The sequence below is a fragment of the Meles meles genome, chromosome 7, assembly GCF_922984935.1.
Source record: "Meles meles chromosome 7, mMelMel3.1 paternal haplotype, whole genome shotgun sequence".
Lineage (NCBI taxonomy): Eukaryota > Metazoa > Chordata > Mammalia > Carnivora > Mustelidae > Meles > Meles meles.
The window spans coordinates 15,397,684-15,419,190 of NC_060072.1; the positions used below are offsets into that span (position 1 = coordinate 15,397,684).

Sequence of the window (21,507 nt, forward strand, 5' to 3'; positions counted from 1 at the left end):
GTTCATTTACTTCAAGAAATATTAAAAATAAAGGTTTTTTTTGGGTTACATCTTCAATATATGGTGACAATTACAATGAGGCTTAAAGCAACCAAACAAAATCCTGACGAAGAAAAAAAGTCTCTTGTCTCATGCTGGAGAAATTATACAGTCACTGCCACAGCTACTCCTAAGAGAAATACAGCTGAGAAGGAAACACCCGAGTTGCTTTTGCAATGATTTTAAGCTTCTGTATGTGATTATGAACTAGTGTAGGGTATGAAGAGTCTAAGTAGGTATCCTAGAGTTCTGCCTACGTTGGCCATCCCCTCCTCCTGCCCTCCATTAAGCAGCCCTTTAAAGATACTCTCTGGACTCCTAGGTTCCTATACACCCAGCCTGACAGCTACTGGTCTAAAACGAGCCAAATGTCATTAGGTACACATCTTTCGATTGCTGTTTGGAATGATGTGCAAAACCGCATTAGTCAGTTAGACTATACCCACCTATATAGGCAAGGGGCCTCCATGCTCAGAGGCACAAAGACATGGTGTAAAAGTTATACCCCAGACATGGTATAAAATTTAGAATTTAGAAATTTTTCTCTTTGATACAGGATCAAAGTTTATCTGAAAACCTTAAACAAGCATGGCTTAGATTTACACCAAAAACCTGTGTGGCATGTAACTTGATTCTATAAGTATATTTCTGCTAATTGCAGAAAGCCATTTCCAGTCCATTAAATACACTTACTTTGACACAAAAAAGATTGTTGTGAAATTAACGGTCTCCCATAGCCTGAATGTAAGCTCCACACAATCGTTGGTTTCAGATTCCACTAAAGGATTATAGGTTACCTTGGTGCATCAATCAGAATCCACTTACATTTTTGACAACGGGACTAGGGCCAACTGGATAAAGGGTAATTTCTCTGCTTCTGCCAATACTAGCAACTGTTGTGAATAAATGCATCATAAGAAAAGCATACTGTGATCTTGAGAACACTGATGGTGAAGGGTAATCAGAGAGTAGGGGAAAAAGCAATTCTTTCAGGGCTGAGTTTATAAGCTTGACTAGATTGGTGAAGAGTTTTTGTAATTTTTAGGGAAAAAGTTCTTCGAGCATTATAGATCACTCCCCAGGGCACAAAGCGTTCTCTTGCTTGTAAAGTACTTTGTTTCCCACCACTTCCACAAGGACCATTTGAATAAGCATTTCATTTTTTTAAAGTAGGCTCCATACCCAACATGGGGCTTGAACTCACAACCCTGAGATCAAGAGTCTCATGCTCCAACAGCTGATACAGCCAGGCACACCATAAATAAGTATTTTAAATTAACAAATATCCCACTAGTGTTTCACCTGAAAGAGGGAAGATCTAAGAAAAAAAACAGATGCAAATATATCTGAAGGGGAAAGATGTAACGCTGTGTGAGAAACACATATTTATATTTGTCATGAGCAATATTTAAGAAACAAGAAGATTTCACAATGGTGACAATTCTGACAACACTAACACACCATTCCTATGAACAATATAGGCCAGGTCCAAAGCTGATGAAAATTCCAACTAGGGATGTCATAAGGGCTAAGTATAGAAACTTCCTAGCCAAGACTATAAGAATACCAAACAACATGGTCCTCGATGTCAACAAAAGGTGCTCTCCTGAAATCTAACATCACTTTCATAATCTAACACATTTCTATTTCCCATTCTATTAGGAGAGACCCAATGTTCTTATATTTTCTCCAAGCAATTTCTTGTTATAGTAGCATTCTGGTGCTTATAAGATATGTGATCATTACCACTGGTAGAAGTCATTTGTCAAGCAAAATCAACAATACACACCAAGATATAAGGACATCAACCACTCCTGAGTATTTAAGAGTTGTTTTTTTTTTTTTTAAATCTTAGTTGACATGTCCACATAACTTGGGACACAATGAATGCCTAAAGTAATTTCTGCTTTCATTAAAAAATATGAAAGTATACCTCAAGTGGTATTCTTTAATGTCTCAAATGGAGGGAGAGAAAATACTAAACTGATGAAAATACAGTTTATCAAATAGAAAAGTCAAGAGCTAGCAAAACTAATTAGAATGATGACTTCTATAATTAGGGAAAGGTTAAAGTATGATTCCTGTATCTAAGCTTCAATTAGATGACAGAGCTGCCGATTTATAACATCTAAATGGTGGCAGTCTTACGAATGTGTTGCTTAGAGTCACTGCTAGCTTTTTTTCCCCAAAAGTCTTTTTTTTTCTAGGACATACTCTCCAAGATCCTGCTGAGGCTGAACTGGAAATACTAAAAGTAATGCTATTTACCCAGGCCTGATTTGCCAAGGAATAGAGGCCAAATAAGTCTTGTCTAATTAGGAAATGATCTTTGCTTTCACCTTCTGATAATGTAGTACTTTCATGTTAACAGGGCACAATCTATCCTTTAAGAAAAAAAAGCCCAATTCTGCAGATAATGATTTTCTGTCCTTCAACAACTACCACATGTTCCTCACTACATTCTAGAAATTGTCAGTAGAAAAACTAGCATGTCAACATCATTGGTAATGCCAAAAGGAAAGGGAATAACCTTTTAACATTTAGTAATGGAAACGAGAAAATTGAGCTCATGTAACTTCTAATAAGTGGAACTAAGAAATTTACCTGGGATATGGGGGGGTTAAGAAGGGGACGAAAAGGATGGGGAGGAAACAGAAGGAAGTAGAGGTGGTCTGTTTTGGGATAAGAGAAGAATTAGTGTCTTTGATTTCTAAGCATTGATTCAGGGAAGACTTGATAAGAGTCTCTGGTTTGCCTCAGTGCAATAACACATCTGTTAAAAGATTATTACCCAAGTGTTGGATTAAAATTTACTGTGGAGCTACACTTCTTTCCTTTTGCTAGTAATGTACCATTTTATTGACTCATAATGGCTTTTATGCAAGAGGGAAGATCAGAATTCATGGAATGTATGTTTAGATTTCTGAGAAAAACTGAAGCATTAAATAACCAAATTAAATGCTTGGTCTTAGTTATACCCTATAAAATTTCAACCTTATGGAAAAGAAAGCAAAAAGTGGGCAATAATATTTTTAAAGTATATGATGGCATATATCTAAAAATACCATCTCTCCAGATACTTCAGAGAGGGTAATGAGCATGCAGCAGAATATTTCTTGCAATATTATCCTTCCTCAATCCCTTGAAGTCACTCTTTAAGCCACTAGCTATGAAACTGCCTCTAAAACCACTATTAAAATGGAAAGCTTCCAAATCCACAAAAGAAAAGAAACACTTGGAAAATGAGAGACGAAGGAAGTGAAAGGCAAATAACCAAATCAGAGGCACAGACATAGTTAGGTGAAAAGAAACTTGATACTATACTTTGGTTTTGCATTTTTGTATTCTTCAGTGTCTGTGTCCTCATCCTCTGAGTACCAGTTATCTCCTCTTCCTCCAGCCAAGAGGCCCCTGGCCGCCAACAGTCCTGCAGCATTCCCATAGCCAGTGTATTTCAGCAGGCTATCCACTGCAAAAACAGAAGAGGTTTTTAGACAGGAATCCTTGTGCTCACTGTCATTACAGCCTATTCTCCAGCACAGGGAAGTCGGGAGATTCATACCATGGCAGTAAACCTTAAAATTGAGAGGTTTTCAAAGTATGGTAGAAGTTTTACTGAACTACCTACAAATTCTCCTACATGCTCTGAGGACCAAAAGCCTTTTTTCAGGTATCAGAAAGTCAAGTGGAGCTGTTTGGAATACACTTTGTGGCAGGAGTGGAGCCTTTGTGACCACAATGCTGTTGGTAAAGGTGGTGTTTTAAGTTTCTGGTCACAAAGCTTTTTATCCAGTTTTAGAGAAATGAAGACTAGAAACCAGAATTAATGAAACCCAGATTGGAATTTTACCAACACAGTCATTATCTAAAGTCTTTCTTGTACCCTTCATAGTAATGGTACGGAAAGAGTACCAGAAATCACAAAACTTAAGGATGTTTGTAAAAAGGATAGCTAAGTCACTACTTATTTCAAAAAGTCAGCAACAGTACATGAGCGCATGATACCCACTGAAAAGGTAAGGTCCAGGAGTTAGACTGGCTGGATTTTATTAATGGTTCTACCACTTATAGCTGGTTGACATGGGAAAGTTATCTTACCCTATTTTTTCTAGTCTAGAGAACTGGAATAATAATTACTTCACAGGTTAACACATGCAAAATGCTTAGAAAAGTATCTGGCACACAGTAAATACTCTTTCTTTTTCCCTGGTAATATTAGGTAAACTGAGCATGGTGGACTTCTTTTAGTCAACAACAATAGCAACAGCCCAATGAACCATTTGGTGCAGGTCAGTGTTACCCTGTCATTAGTGCAAGGTGATAAGTCTAAGATAAGCAGACACATAAAACTTTTGCAGGGTAACCGGAAACTACAGGAATTCTTTGTGTGTGTGTGTGTGATTTGTAAGAACCTTTAAGGAGGATACTAAACAACTGTTAGCTTTATTTAAGAGCACTTCCTTTTCAGGTACAGTTTCAAGGTGAACACTAAAATATTCAATCTAAAGATAAAAATTTTATTTAAGGCTTTCAATAAAATGTCATCCTAAAGACAACTATAGGAAACAAACTTAACACATTTTTTTTTCATGTATAAAGTTTTAGTAAAACCTACATCTTGAAATACTGTTGTAATTCAGAGCACTTACCTCAAAAAAGACAACATAAAGCTGGAGAAAATTCAAAGAAGGGCAATTAAAGTGACTTTGGGGTCCGAAAGGGGCAGCAGATAGGGAAATAGGGTAGGGAAAGGGGATATACGTGATCAGAGTATGAAATCATTAAAGGCATCGATAGGATGAATAGTCCAGGAGTGAACTGTTCATTAAATTTTTCAAGTTCTTGAACTAGAGGGTACCTTCCTTGACACTGAAAATAGGTACTTTGGGGACACATAAAAGGAAGTCCTTCTTTCAAAGGATATGGCAAATTGGTGACATCTGTGCAAAAGGAAACATGGATTAAATAATAAAGTAGATTAAAGTTTATTCTCTTTCAACCATTTTCTACCTTAAAACCTGTTGGTCACTGCTGTCTCTTTGGTAATAATTCTCAGGAGATGCTAGATAGAATCGTATTAGAATTTAATGAGGGATCAGGGTGGTATACTTTGAAAGCCCTTGGAATAAATCTGAATATGCTCCCTCTTACTCTCAGTGCCTCTCCAAGATGGGGAAGGTTTACCTAAATTAATGAATTCTTAATGGATAATTAGAGAAGTGAATATCCAGTGCATACAGATATTTTTAATATTCATGGATGTCAGACATGACTTTAAAGATTTTATTTTTATTTATTTGAGAGGGAGAGAGAGGGCACATAAGTGGGAAGAGGAGCAGCGGGAAAGGGAGAAGCAGACTCCCTGCTGAGTAGGAAGCCTGATGTGGGGCTTGATCCCAGGACCCTGAGATCATGACTTGAGCCAAAGGCAGATACTTGACTGACTAAGCCACCCAGGTGCCCCCAGACATGACTTTAATGACATGGTCAGACACAAAGTCAGTGAGGCAAAGGATCATAAATCTGAATGCACATGGCACTGATATTCTCACTGCAAGCACTTTTGGTAAGACTTTTTTTTTTTAAAGATTTTATTTATTTATTTAACAGAGAGAGAGAGAGAAAGAGAGTGTGTACAAGCAGAGCGAATGGCAGGCAGAGGGAGAAGCAAGCAAACTGCTGGGCAGGGAGCCAGATGTGGGGCTCGATCCCAGGCCCCTGGGACTGACCTGAGCTGAAGGCAGATGCTTAACCGCCTAAGCTACCCAGGCGCCCCTCTGATAAGGCTTATTTTTTAACAAATAAAGAGGTTTAGTAGTTTCAGGAAAAAAATTCACTAAAACTGCAAATGCCTAAGTTGAGATATGAATATACTTAAAAAATAACAATAATAAAAAAGACATAAAATATAAATAGCCACTTCAATGGCTAAACATTAAAATAGTTGAAGAATGCAGAGTTTATGAAAGGCCAAAATAGGTTAAAAAGAAGTAAACAGAATATTAAATAATCTGCTTTCTTAATCAGACAATCCTCCTGGAAGCTAGTTAATAGTAAAAAACACCTAGCACTTTCATGAAAATAATGCTTACTGTTCATTCACAGGAACAAACAACTCTGTGATATTTTGGGTTACAAAGGCTATTTAAGACACACCTTGCCTTTAAAACAGGTAAGGCTATAGCCGTAATTTTAAAATCAAATGAACTTCTGTTAATAGGATAAAATACTTAAAAAATGGGGGTTGGGGTAGGGAGACAAATGGACTACAAAATTTTCACAGTGAGAAACATTTTCTTTGTGAAGTTCTGACTGACATTATTTAGTGGAGTGTTTGGAGCTACTTTTTAGCTATTTTCAAATATATTGTACGATATCCTGTTCAGTATTGGGAAGGTAGTAAAAGGAAAATGGACTAAATTTAGATGTTAAAATGCGTTGCTAAGGCAAAGAAAGGTTTTCTGGGTGGCCCTTAAAAACAAAAAGAAACAGGGCACTGGGTGGCTCAGTCTGTTAAGCATCTGCCTTCAGCTCAGGTCATGATCCCAGGGTCCCGGGATTGAGCCCTGCATCAGGCTCCCTGCTCAGCACAGAGCCTGCTTTTCCCTCTCCCTCTGCCTGCTGCTCTGCCTTCTTGTGCTCTCTCTTTGTCAAATAAATGCATAAATAAAATCTTAAAAAAAACCCCAAAAAGAAACAATATAAAAATATTTATTTTTTTGTCCCAGTAATCAACCATGCAGTTAGTTTTGTAAAACTGTTACAGAAATGAGACAAATCAGCATTCAGTTGCATAAAGTATTTCACCATTATCAAGATGCCAGAGGGCACTATGAACAGAGGAAAACAACGTCACTGCAGTTAGACATGCACTGGTAGTAATGATATCATTGCTTACACAAATGTGGGTCTTATCACACTCTATCATGAAAGCAAAAAGAGGTTCTGCTGTTTACCAAGGATAGAATGGCAGAGCCAGATTCTACCCAGAGACCATTCCCTTTTCTCTGTTATGTAGAGGTTTTATAATGCTTTTCCTTCCAAATACTGCTACTTTTGGAAATTTTACACTAGCAACTTCCTCTAATTGGTCTCCCTATTTCTAGTCTCACATCCTTCTATTCCTTGTTCCACACAACTGCCTCATAGATCTTTGTAAAGCAAAAATATGGTGTTATCACCTTCATGGATAAAACCTTTAAGATCTGCCACAAAGGCTGTGGATTCTTCATTTTCTGGCCTCTGCAGCCTTTTCCAAACCTATCGCCTATCATTCCTGTACATCGTGGATTCTCCTCTTCTTGAATTAGTCTCTTTCTTATAAGTACCAAGGCTGTTTCCCATTTCTCTGTGAAGACTTTCTCTGGCTGTGTCCACACTACCCAGTCATTCCCTCTTTCAGGCTGTTATTTCTCACTTATAGTGTACTGATTATTCCTTTATATGGAGAGATCCACAAGACCATATAGTCACTACACTGCATTCAGACAGCAGAAAGGTTTACTTTTTTATAACCATCTCTAAGGTACTTTGTTAAAATTAGGAATCCAAAGATGAAGAAGACACGATCTCTGACCTAAAGAAACTCAATTCATTGAACTTGCATTCTAGACATTAACTGAGAATGAGAACATAGCAAATGTCAAAAGCACTAAAAACAGACTTAAGTAAAAATGGTACAAGGAAGAGAGAATGATTAACTCTGCCTCTATGATGAGACAAGTCTTCACAGAGAAGATAATTAAGCTGATCTTCAAGAATAAAGCCAAGAAATAGTAAAGTAAAATTAGGCAAGAATAAAAAATTTAGCATGACTAAGCAGAAAGTATATAATAGCAAATTGAATTTAGAATATAGAGGCAGGCCATGAAGTTAGTATCTAATAAAATTTGGATTTTACCAGGTATCAGGAAGTCACTGACAGTTCTACAGGGTGGTCATGACAAGACTGTATTTTAGAAGAATCCCTCTGTTGGCCATGTGGAAGACAGACTGAAGAAAACCTGACCAGAAACAGATGGCTATGAATATTTTAATAGTTTATTAAGAGATACACAGATTTGGGAATCCCCAGCAAATAGGCTGAAGCAGAAGCCAAGGGAGAGGGTGAGATGACTCAGGAAATAATATAAAGAGAGAACAGGGGTCAGATGAGAACTCTAGGGAACACTGGCAATTAAATGTGTGCAAAGACAGTTGGTAAGACTAGAAAGAAAGGTCAGAGGCAATCTAGGAGTGCTTGGTAGCGCAGAGGCAGAGAGTGGTCAACAGTAAGATAAAGACCCCCCACCCCCAAAAAATTACATTGCTTTTGAACATTGGTTACCTTGTGAGCTTATGGAGAACACTTCCAGGGGGTCTGGAAAGGAGGGATTGACATTGGAAACCCTAACTTGCAGCAAGTTGAAGCCTGAGTGGCTAGTAAGGATACTAAGAGGAAAACCAGACTAATCTCTCAAGATGCTAAGATGTGAAGGACAGTGACATGGAGATGTATATAGGTTGAGGAAAACACATAGGGAGAGTTACCAAAAGAATAGAAGGTAACTGCTTTCCAAGAAGATGAAAAGATCAGCAGGCAGGAGATGTTAGCTTCAAGCTAAACTGATACTTCTACCTGGGAGACTGAAATAAAGGAGATGAGAGCAAGCTTGCAGTTGCGGGGCTATGTGCTGAGGTGTTCCAGCCTTATTTCTCTGTGTGGTTCAGCCCCAACCACAGTGCCTAGCATATGCTGGGAATTAATGAATGTGTTAACGGGGCAGGTTGTATTATAAATTACTTTCTTTTATTACATGATATATGGCCTCTGTTTAGGCACCCCGGAGAAAGTATACAATTTGCAGAGCAGGTAATACAAGTTTAGATTTGGCTCAACACAAGTTGGTAGGCATGAGTACAAGTTAACCTGTGGGCCACTGTCCACTGGGGTTACAGTTTTAGCCTGGTGCAGATGGGTATTTAAGACACTTGAATGACTCTCTCTGTGCCAAGTCTGCCATGAAATTTTGCCCTTTGTATCCTGTACCATTTCAGTTTTCATTCTTCATTTAGTCTCTGCGTCCCTAACCTAATTTGATTGATGTTTGCTGTTTCCACTTAGTGTGACGTGACTCTTGAGCCTTGATCATGGTTTCTTCACCTTCAAGCTTAGCTTTGAACGTCCTTAAAAGGGAAGTTCAACACTGATGAATTATTTGGAATTTATCTCATTTTAATAGAGTCTCCCTCCAAACCTAACCTTAACTCCAAAATCTGATGACTTACAAGTTGAATGTAGACTACAAACTTTTCTTTCTTTCTTTTTTGGCTAGAAGGTTTTAAATTAGAATAAGTTGACAGCATTTAAAAACTGGGAGATTTTATGTAAAAATTCAGAGCCCTGGCTTCTCTTGAAAACCTGCAAGATTTGGTAACGTTGGCCATCTATGTTCCTTCATGGTAACAATCAGTTGGAGCTAAGTAGCAGCAATGTCCTCTCTCCAATTCTGCACCATCCCCTTGTTCCCCAACTCCCAACCCGCTGCCTTCCCAGCAATGAGGTAAGTGTCAGTTTTCATTTATCTTCTTACATCCAGTTAATTTTTATTACCAACTCGGCACGTGAGTTGGTAACCCTTGATAAGAAAGTAATAGGAGAGCAGAGACCTTGTTAATCTTTAAACCTCTGTATTCCCTGGCTCTAGCTCACAAGTTTTTTGTTAAATAGGTAAATTTTTATTCCAGAAGAATGTATCTACTAAACTTAAAATCAAACTGGAAGGAAAAGTGGATGAGTATATATAGAATTGTTCAAGGTCAAATGAAAATGATATACTTCGGCTAATATGGGTTGGCTTTGGGCTCAAAGTTAGGATTATAAAAACCTCAAATAGGGTCCTAGGATCAAGCCCCGCATGGGGCTTTCTGCTCCACGGGGCGCCTGCTTCCCTTTCTCTCTCTGCCTGCCTCTCTGCCTACTTGTGATCTCTGTCTGTCAAATAAATAAATAAAATCTTTAAAAAAAAAAATGGTCATTGTAGAAAAATTATAAAATACACAGAACTAAAAAAAAAGTCACCAGTCATTCTAGTGAGAGGTAACCATGGATAAGATGTTAGTGTATATTTTGATAAACTTCTTTTGACTGATAGTGTGTAATTTAGATTTATGTATACATACATAATTACACTTTAAAAAACAGCTCATTTCGTTTTTTTCTAATTTTTTAAAAAAGATTTTATTTATCTGTTTGACAGAGGTCACAAGCAGGCAGAGAGACAGGCAGAGAGAGAGGAGGAAGCAGGCTCCCCGCTGAGCAGAGAGCCCGACGTGGGGCTCAATCCCAGGACCCTGGGATCATGACCTGAGCCGAAGGCAGAGGCTTTAACCCACTGAGCCACCCAGGTGCCCCAAACAGCTCATTTCTGATCTTGGAAAAACTGATTCAATTAAGCCTGTATTTACAGATTACTATATGACTATACCAGTCACTTAATTCCAAGATGCTACATCAATCTTTTTTCAGTCATGAAAGAATTGAATTGTTTAAAAAGGCAGATATGAGGACAGTTGGTGAAAATTACTATAAAAGGAAATGTGGCAGAATGGAAAGAGGACTCAAATTTGGGCTTTAGCCCTCAAGCAACTGTGTGACCTTGAATAAATTACTGAAAGTGCCAGGTTAACTCATTTATGACAATGGAGGGTCCTTATGAGAAATAAATGAGCTTATGGCATAGAATGTTTGGAACATGACACCCCCATACATAATAGTTGTGTTTATTATTATTGATCAAATTATGTTGTTAATATACCATCTTAACAGGAACTTTAGTGGAAATAAAGTCAGAAAATAAAGTTTAAGACTTCTGTGGGTACAACTCAACAGCAAAGACCCCAAATAATTCTATTTAAAAATGGACAAAAAGCCTGTAAAGACTTTTTTCAAAAAAGACATACAAATGACTAACAGATATTTTTGTGAAAAGGTGCAACCATCCCTAATCATTAGGAAGGCGCAAATCAAACCTATAATGACAGATCACCTCACACCTGTTAGGACGGCTTTTACCAAAAAGATAAGAGATGGAAAGTGTTGGCAAGGATGTGGCAAAAAGGGAACACTTATGCACCACTGGCGGGAATGCAAATTGGTCCAGCTACTATGGAAAACAGCACAGAGGCTACTCAAAAAATTAGAAACAACTACAATATGATCAAGCAATCACACTTTTGGGTATATATCTGAAGCAAACAAAGTCTTTATTCCCAAGAGATGTCTATAGTCCCATGTTCACTAAAGCATTATTCACAATAGCCAAGATACGGAAAAAAGCAGAGAGTCCACTGACAGATGAATGGACAAAGGAGATATGTGTGTGTGTATTTACTTATTTCAGCCATGACAGAGAATGAAATCTTGGTATTTGTTACAACAAGGATGAACCTAGAGAACATTATGCCAAGTGAATAAACCAGAGAAACACCAATACTGTATGATCTTACTTAAATGTGTAATCTTTAAAAAAAAAAAAAAAAAAATTAAACTCCTGGAAGCAGAGAGTAGAGTGGTGGTTGAGGATGGAGGAAATGAGGAGCTGCTGATCAAATGCTGTAAGACTTCAGTTATACTTCAGTTATAGTAAGTTCTGAGGATCCAATGTACAGCATGGTGACTGTCGTTAATACTATGCTATCTACACTTGAAATTTGCTAAGATCAGTCTTCAGCGTTCTCATCACACACACAAAAAAAAACAAAAAGTAACTCTGTGAGGTGGTAGATGTCTTAACCTGTGTTGATCACTTCACAATGTATACCTACATGTACCAAATCATGATGTTGTATAATATACTTTAAATACATACAACTTTACTTGTCAATTATACCTCAATAAAGCTGGGTAAAAAAAAGAATTAAACTAACTTAAGATTTTAAGAGAAGTGAGTTTTCTACCTCCAAATTCTGTCTCACAAAACGGAGGTACTTTAAAAAAAAGTGGAATATAAAATCTGCTTAGATAGGATTTTCATACCAGTACATTTATAAAACTAGGAGCTAAAGAAAAAAGTAGGTAAAAATATCTGGGTATCTTGAAGAACCTGCTTTTGCAGGGGAAATAGCCCATATAATTAAAAAAATATCTGAAATTATTAGATGTTATCTCAGAAGACAGTCACTTTATAATGGTGTTTATTACACTGTAGTATAGTTATTTTAAAATTTCTCTCTACCGCTATCTTATCCTTATCTCAAGGGTAAGGAATGTATCTTAGGCTTCTTTGCACTTTCCATCTTCCTTTTTTCACTTCCATATTATGTTATGTAGCTCATATCAAATAATTACCTACTGATATAATAACTTAGTGAAGAAACCAAATCTCCTATAGCTTTAATTCCAAGAGGAATTAAAAAGGGGAACTAACCCAGGCCCGTGTCTTGTTATAAAACGGTAGCACCCTGGGGGACCTGGCTGGCTCAGTTGGTGCATGCAAAAGCGTGCAACACTTGATCTCAGGGTTGTGAGTTCAAGCCCCACACTGAGTGAGATTACTTATAAAAATAAAATCTTAAAAAAAAATAGTAGTACCTGAATTACTTAAGCAGATTTTTCATTATGACTCCAGGTCCTGACTCACAAGGTTAAGGATACAGAAGGCAAAGTTTAATGTGAGTGTGTTTGCACAGAAGCATATAGAAAATGTTTTTAAATGATTAATTTTTAATATATCCTCAGGCCCTCTAGTAGAAGTTAGGAGTAAGCTCTGAAAAGAGTGGAATGAGATGGCCACTATTAACAGAAAGATTTCTCAAATTCCCTCTGAAAAATAAAAACGTAGAGAGCAAAGAGAGTTTAACCTACCTCTCTCTTTGCAAAGAACAAAAAGGAATTCAGCAGCAATTTGCTTGACTCCAAGGTCAACATGTGTCATGAGGCGCACCAGCTTATTTCTCACAGTTGAGCCAACTTCAGGTCGGTTTGTCACATCCCTCAATGGTGGTAAAACCTAATGGCAGAAATGCAAAAACCATCATCAGTTGTGGGGTCCTAGAGTAAGTGAGGATGGTACCATGCAACTGGTCAGTCTTATAATGTCTATGAGCTCAGTTTTGTAAGAATGGAAAAAGCTTTTAAAAACTAAATAGGTTTGCTTCCAAATAAGACAAAAACAAAAATAAAAAAACCCCTAAAGTGATTTCATGGTTGTAATGAAATTTCATTTGAAGAGAAACATCTCTTCACTGTACCACCATGAAATACTCTGATTCATTTGGAATTTTTAATCATCAAAGCATCTGGAATGACTTTGCCTGCCTCTATCAAAATCCACTTTAAAGTCAGGGTCAAGTTTCTCCTTCTTCCACGGGGCCTTCCTTAAAACTTTGACTCCTATTGATTTTCCCCTTCTTGTAATTCCTGTAGCATTTTCAGTATTTACTTAAAAAAAAAAAAAATCTGTACTTAGGTTTTCTTATTTTATTTTATAATAAAAAATGGCTATTCATTATTGAATATTTTCTAGGTGCTAGTTGCTATAATAGAGGATATACATACATTCTGTATATTCAGTCTCCAACAGTAACCTTGCAAAGGAGGTAGTAATATCACTATCCCTATTTTATCGATTGTGATCTGCAGAGGGCTTAGGACACTTCTTGGTTTGTCTGTTTTTTGCTCACTCACTCACTCAATTCATCCACCCAGAACCCTCCCTCTTCAGAGTCTCCTCCTATCTCAACTGGTTGCTTCATCTCAGCCTCTTCTGCCAATTCCTTTTCTCCTCTTGTTTTCTAAGTATTGGAATAGTCAAGGGTTGAGCTCTTGGGCAATGTTCTTCACTATTTTCACTAAATCTGCTGGTGATCTCATCCAGTTTTATGGCATTAGATGGTCTCTATACACTAAGAACTCCCTAAATTATATTTCTATCTTGATTTCTTTACTGACTTCCAGACTTTTATAGGCCTCTCAAATTTAGCATGTCCTGGGGCACCTGGGTGGCTCAGTGGGTTAGAGCCTCTGCCTTCGGCTCAGGTCATGATCTCAGGGTCCTGGGATCGAGCCCCACATCGGGCTCTCTGCTCCGCGGGGAGCCTGCTTCCTCCTCTCTCTCTGCCTGCCTCTCTGCCTAGTTGTGATTTCTCTCTGTCAAATAAATAAAATATTAAAAAAAAAAAATTTAGCATGTCCTAAACACAAATCTTCCATGCTCCCACCAAAGCTGTTCCTTCTTAGTTTTCCATTGCATTAAATGGTAAGTCTATTTTTCCAACTGTTTAGTACAAACACCTTGGAAATAGCCTTTTCTCTTTCATACCCCATATCCAATCCACCAGTAAATTATATTGTTTCTACCGCTGAAATATATCCATAATTCAGCCACTTCTCACTGCCTCCTCTAATATTATCATATCCAAGTTACTGATATGTCTCACGCTGGTTATTCCCACAACCACCCAGTGCTCTCTGCTTCCATCCCAGTTCTTCCATGATTTATCCTCTACAAAGCAGCTAGGGAGCCTCTGAAAGTCAGATCATGTAATTCCTGTTCTCAAAGTCTTCTAGTTCCCAGTGCTTCTCATCTTACAGTGAAAAACAATGTCCTTACAACTCCTTTAGGTTTCACATAACTCAGCTTCCTGCTCTTTTTTTAACTTTATTTCTACAGCTCTGGCCGACACTGCTACAGCCACCCAGACCTCCATGGAACTCCTTACACACACCACCCACTTTCCTGTCTCATGGTCTTTGCATTTGCTGCTCCCTCTGCCCAGAAACTCTCTAGAAACTTGCATGCCTCATTCCCTTACTTCAGGTCTGTGCTCAAATGTTACTTATAGGAAGACATTTCCTGACTACCCTGTATGACTAACCTTGACCACCTTATATGACTTCTCTTTTTTGTATACCACCCCCTCTAAGTGCTTTAGCCTTCCTCGAAACACTCATCACCACCTGACACAGTATATATTGCTTTACCATTGGCCCTTCTTCCACAAGAGTCAGTGCCAAGGGAGCAGGGATGTCTTTGTTTTGTTTATTCTTCTCAGTTCATGGCATATTACAGGTGTTTAATAAATATTTGTTGACTGAAGGAGGAATGGATTAATTCAGATATCTTTAAAAAAAAAAGTTTTTATTTTAAGTAATCTCTATACCCAACATGGGGCTCGAATTTACAACCCTGAGATCAAGAGTCATATGCTCTACTGACTGAGGAAGCCAGGCATCCCTCAGAATCTTTTTAAAAGCACCTTCTATAAGCTAGGCACTATGAGAGGAAATGGGGATAAAAACCAAGTCAAATAATAATTTACTGTGCCAGACCCTTCATGTTTATATCATTTTATTTAATCCATTCAATGGACTTCTTTCCTCTCTCCTTCTATATTGAGTGCCTACCATGTATCAGGAGGTATACTGAAGGTGCTGTGAACACAAATGGCAACTAAACCTCAGAAAATTGAATAATCTACCCAACATGTTTACAGAAGCCATATTTCTAATAGTAGAGCACCATGATTTCTTGCTCTGTAAGTACAAAGTCACTGCACAGTAAAGATTCAGCCAACCAGACCGAGTTTTATATGGTCTCTATATACTGAATATATTGAAGAATGAAATATCGAGCAATGTAGTATATGTAATATGTAGTATGTGCCTACTGTTCCAGAGTAAAGAATCTATTAACAAAGATTATCACCCCAAAGTTTTGTTAGCTGTGTTTTGGATTTCTTAGAGACAAGTTTTTTTAAAAAATAGAAGTTTGTTGCTTTTATTCTTATATATCACTCCCAGACAATCTGCATTTGCATGGACTCATTCTATTTTCTCCCAAATATTACCCTCCAACAAATTTTTTTTCTTTTCTTTGACAAATCTTGTCCATTTCCTCTTTCAAATCCACAAAATCTCGTCTCTTCTGTAAGCGCCTCTCCAGACTAACCCAACCTGGGTCAGTAATTTCTACCACATTCTCTTTCCACCTGTCTAAATACTTAAGACCAATTTCCTCTGGGTATGCATGAGTTGGATTTAATCAGGTATTAACTACAGGGTGTAATAATTAATTAGCTATTTATACTATTTGTTCTATTTGTACTATTACCAAAGTTAATCATCTGTTACTTTACATTCTGCCTTTCTTTCTTTGAAAGAGAGAGAGATCACAAGTAGGCAGAGAGGCAGGCAGAGAGAGGGGGCGAAGCAGGCTCCCTGCCGAGCAGAGAGCCCGATGCAGGACTCCATCCCAGGACCCTGAGACCATGATCTGAGCCAAAGGCAGAGGCTTAACCCACTGAGCCACCCAGGTGCCACACATTCTGCCTTTCTTAATCATCACAGTTTAGACTGCATCTTTCTCAGAAGGAAAGTTGATTTTTTGTGTGTGTCTTATATCTCAGTCATCTTTACTTGTCATGTTTCATCTCTTTAGACTCTAATGCTTCTTTGAAGACAAAAAGTGAGTCTTAGAAATCTTTGTGTCCACATAATATGTGGCCCAAGGTCTTCATACAAAGTTGTTAAGAAACAGGTTTTTTGGGGGGGGCTATCTTGGTTAGGGACAGCAAAATCTAAACAGTTCAGTTGAACCTGGATCTCCTATGAAAAAAAGCTAAAATATAGAAAACTTAAAATATTTTTCATTCATTATTTTTTACCCAGTATTCCTAGTCATGGCAGAATGTGTTAAAATAATCAAACTGGAAATTATCTTAATTCAATAACTATTTCATTAGATTTAAATGATTATTCACGTTTTCATTGCACTCCTCTCTTCTTCCAGTGAACTGTAAATTCCTCAAAGGAGGAGTCTTTACTTTCTAATCTCTCCTTAGCAGCAGTATCTACTAATGTGCCTCACATATAGTAAGATGCTTACTAAATCTTGACCATAAACATAAAGGGGTAAAATGAAGCTGGTTCATTGAACAAGGGAAATTCTATATGAGAGAAAAAGAGCAGTGGGGTGAATGATGGGACCATATACTGAAATGTGGAAGAAGGAAAGAAACAGGGTGAAGGGATGGGAAATCAAGAGCTTAGTTTGGGATATGTTAAACTGAAGACCTCTACTATACATCCAAGGGGAGGAGATGAGTCGGCTGCTTGTTACATCAGTCTGGAGCTGAAGGGACAGGTCAGGGCTGGAGATATAAATATGGGAGTCATCAGCATATAGATGATTTTCAAAACCATGACTGCTGAATGAGATCACCAGGGGAGTGGGAGTGGAGACAAAGACAACATTGTCTTGGGGTACTCAGACATTGCAACGAGGTTCCCCCATTGTGTCCTAGAAACCAAGTGAAGAAAGTATTTCAAGAAGGACAGAATAGTCAGTTACATCAAAATGCACTGGGGGAATGCATTAAAAAAAATATTTGAGAGCTATCAGGTTTGGCAATATTGGGTTGATGAATTTTGATGAGCACCTTTGCACTAGGGTGGAAAGCATGAAAGCCTAATTTCGGTGGGTTCAGGAGAGAAAGACGAGTAAAGAATAGAGAGAGTATGGAAAACTCTGAGGAACACTGCACTAAGAAGAGCAGAGTGATGGGGAAGCAACTTGAGAAGTGAAATTGAGGGAAGGTTTTTTGTTTTGTTTTTAAGATGGAAGGTGTGTTTGTGTGAAGACAGAAATGACCTAGCACATTAGGGAAAAAAAAAAAAAAAAGATTAATGCAAAAAGAGAGGAAATAAACGCAGGAGCAAAGTTCCTGAGAAGATGAGAAGGAAAGGAATCCAGGACACAAGTACAGAGGCTGGTCACAGAAGAGAGCAGGGAAAATTCACCCATTATGACAGAAGGGGAGACAAAGATAAATCATAAGGGCAGATTGACAGAAGAACAGTTGTGGAAAGAATTCTTACCATGAACTCTACCATCCTGCCCCAAACCTTCACCATCAGCTCTCTTTTCAACTGGCCTCCTTGCATCTACTCACACTCTCTTAGTCTATCCTATATATAGCAGCCAGAGTATTTTAAAATATAAATGGCATCCCCTTCAGCTCCCCTTCTCACAATGGTTCAGTGCTTTCCCATCTCACTTAGAAGGGCATCAAAAGTCCTATACAACCTTAGGGATCTGGTTCTTACTTACCTTTTTTTAACTTCATCTATCACTCTCCTTGCCAATTTGGTCTAGCCTCCTTGCTCTTCCATAAGCACACCAAACCATCCTCTCATCTCAGGGACTTTGATCTTGTTCTCTTTACATTCCTCTTCCGGGTTTTCTCAGAGATCCTTTTCTTATCAAAGTTTCTGCTCAAATGTCATTTTCTCACAAAGGCCCTCCCTAGTTCCCTAAGTTTCCCCTTCTCCTTCTGTCTTTTTTTAGAACAAGTCTCTACATGCCATTATAAAATATATATATATATATATATATTCATTTCCTTTTTGTTCTGCCACTGTAAGGTAAACTCTACAAGCAGCACAAAGTAGATCTAAAATGTATGCTGAATAAATGAATGAATGACTCAGAAAAATACAAAGGGTCACGTTTTTCTGGATTAGGGAGATTTCAAAGATTAAAACTAACTTTTCTGAGTTTCTGATTTTATGAAAGAAAACCATTATGAAAGAATGCAACTCACTTTTTTTAATTCTATTTTTAAAAACCACATATAAGATTAACTATGAGGTGTAATTTGTGTAATTTGCATTAAGAAGTTACCTGATCTTTGAGAAATTTTCTGATGTTTCGATGGGCTCGGGAACATTCTGTTAATAAGCTGAGAACTGGAGTTAGACCTTCTCTATAGCTGCTTCCCTATAAAGAAAACCAGACATACTGTTTTAGTTTCTAACAGTATTACTTTCCTCTATATAACTGAGCATGTTAATACTTCTTTTTTGAGGGAGAGACATTTTATGTTATTAAAGCAACATAAGCTTCCATTCCATCACTTAACTTCATGTTTATTAATGTCTGTTTTATCCTCCCTGGATTTTCCTACATTTTGTGGAGTCCTCACTGGCTCAGCCAATGGGCTTAAATGAACCAAAGGTTTTGATGACCCACCCACACTACCTTGCTACCTTTTAATATAATTAACCTGAAAAAGCAAGTGAGAGATAAGAAAATAAGCAACTTACAACAAATGAAAAGTTGATGATTTTTTTTAAAAGATAGCCTTTTGGTATTATGGAAAGAATTTATCATCAAGTATTTTGGGGGGATAATTTTTACTTCTAGGTCTCACAAAATACCTACATGGAAAAGTAATTAATTTTTCCTTCACTTTCAGGCACCAGTCATAGTTTTAGTCTTGGATCAACAAAATTTTTGGCTTTAAGCAAATAAATTTGGTTTTTGCAATTAATCATGTACTGTAATAAAATGATTTCCAAGATATAATTACGTAAAACATTAGCTACTTTAAAAAAGCTTATATTTAAAAATCATGTCCCTGTGATGTCTGCATATATGGCACATTTACATTCTTTAGAAACATCTTCCCAAGGCCTCCCATGTTATCAGTCTTACCTTGTCTATTCTCTTCTCCATAAAATTGAGTAAAACATGAATGGCTTCCATATTCATACCATTGTATACCATGGTATTCTTTTTCAAAACAGTTTCTTTCTCAGCCGTTTTATCACTGGGCAGTTCATCTAGTGTCGTTGCCTCTTGGGCTGTTTCTTCATGGGTTAATGGACAAATGAGAACATCCAAACAAGAGACTGGAACATTGCTTAAAAGGTTGACTGCATTGCTGAAAAGCAATTTAAAAATACAATATTTTAATTTCATTGAATAGTCTTTTAAAATGCAAACAGAAGAAGTTCAGAAATGACTTCTAGGAGTCAATTAAAATTTTTCTTTTTCAAAACAAGCCTTTATATTACTTGGCATTTACTGACTAAGAGACAGAAAATAAAGAGAACTGTTTTAAATACACATATGACAAATTAGAAAGAACAGATGTTAAATGGACACACACAATCACATGATGTCATGTCACTTTCTGAAATGCTAAAATAGGAATTAGCTTCAACACCAGCTCTTTAATTTTACTATGACACAATGCTAGCTTTATATTCTTTCCGTGGGGTTTTAAATCCTTTTGTGGAGCCACTGATGTTTTATTATTCCTTAGATTATAACATAAAGCATCTGAGAAGCTGTATATAAGCAGCTTATCACAGGCAACAACATTAAAAACCAAATATTATAGGATTAAGTTTTGTTCCTTCTGGACATAAAAAATACAATTTTTAGATCATCCATTTTTAAAAAGACATTAGCGAAAATGGGTAATGGTGCTTTTTCTCCTTTTCTCATCACCAGTTCTCTTTAAAAGAGCCCAACATAGCCATTTCAAATCTTTATCCCCTAGACCTTTCTGCTATGTTGTTAATGAACGCAGGCACCTGGGATGCACACCAGTAGGGGGAACCCAAACCTTGTGTTTTTGGTATTCCTTAAAAATCTTCTGTTGCTCAGTGTGTAAGAGATTAAAGTGACACTAATAATTTTAAAATTAGATATGTTCTCAATTAACAGATTTTCCTTCAGGCATTATTTCACATTCTTTCATCTAAAAGGAGGTGGTGTTCTCTGCTAACTGGATCTCCTAAGCCTGTGCCTCAGAACTTCCTGATAAACAACAATGGAAAGACAGGCATTACATTTCCTAGTGACAGAGAAGCAGATCTAAAAATAACCACATCCTGACTAAAAATAAACTCTTGCAAATGCAATGGAGAAGTCTAACCACTTGGAAACCAAACTCAGGGCTTAATCTATCTGATGCTATCTTAATTTAGACCATAGTAGTTCTTTTTAATTTAGATTATAATGGTACCCTCAAAAATAAAACAAAGTAAGCAACAACAAAACAGAAATAATATATACATTTGTTTTCTTTCTTTCAGTCTGAAGTGTAGCTCTCATTTCTCCAAGAATAAGTATTTCCTTCCTTTCTTTTTATATCATGGAAAAAATATTCATAAGAAATCAAAGTTTAAAAATTAGTGCAGAACAATGAGTAGTAATGTAAAAGGTATCAAAACAATCTGAGCCACAAACAAAAATAATAAGTCCTATGGATGAATGAGTCCTGGCAGAATACAAGTTATTTGGTGGTCCCCATGAAAGAAATCTGTTGCTGCTGCTGTGATTACTACCTGCTACTGTTCAACGATGGCCCTAATTTTGGTTATTCGTATAAACACACACACACACACACACACACACACACACAATTAGTTGAAATACAATGCTTTCCCCAAAAACTTTCTTTTAAAAATTTTTGCAAACATCTGTAGTTCCTTATCTAGACTTAAAAATGTTTCACTTCTGACTTTAGCATTTGGAAACTGTTATTAAATATCACAGATTCACTGGGGATGAAAACAAATAAAACAAAAAGAACTCTACCATAGCATTACTTTCTACAACTGTATAAACCATTTTGAAATGTTAGGATTTTTTTCAACACATAAGGCAATAGACACTGAAGTCCACTGATAGTATG

The 21,507-nt window shown here is 37.2% G+C and overlaps 1 protein-coding gene and 1 long non-coding RNA gene across 7 annotated transcripts in view; one reads left to right on the forward strand and one right to left on the reverse strand.

Annotated features, from left to right (window-relative positions):
• The window catches only part of LOC123947115, a 118,227-nt gene that overhangs the window by 90,739 nt on the left and 5,981 nt on the right, over positions 1–21,507 (forward strand). The window lies entirely within an intron of this gene.
• RIC8B (RIC8 guanine nucleotide exchange factor B) overlaps positions 1–21,507 on the reverse strand; it is a 94,887-nt gene that overhangs the window by 20,070 nt on the left and 53,310 nt on the right. For all 6 annotated transcript variants that reach the window (XR_006819701.1, XR_006819700.1, XR_006819699.1 and 3 more), the window contains exons 5-8: positions 19,515–19,743; positions 18,702–18,797; positions 12,884–13,028; positions 3,364–3,508 (exon numbers count right to left, since the gene is read on the reverse strand). Coding sequence is in view for 3 of the 6 variants with exons in the window: in XM_046013108.1 (XP_045869064.1) it covers positions 3,364–3,508; positions 12,884–13,028; positions 18,702–18,797; positions 19,515–19,743 (615 nt within the window). In the remaining 3 variants the exon portion in view is untranslated. The remainder of the gene's footprint in view (positions 1–3,363; positions 3,509–12,883; positions 13,029–18,701; positions 18,798–19,514; positions 19,744–21,507) is intronic.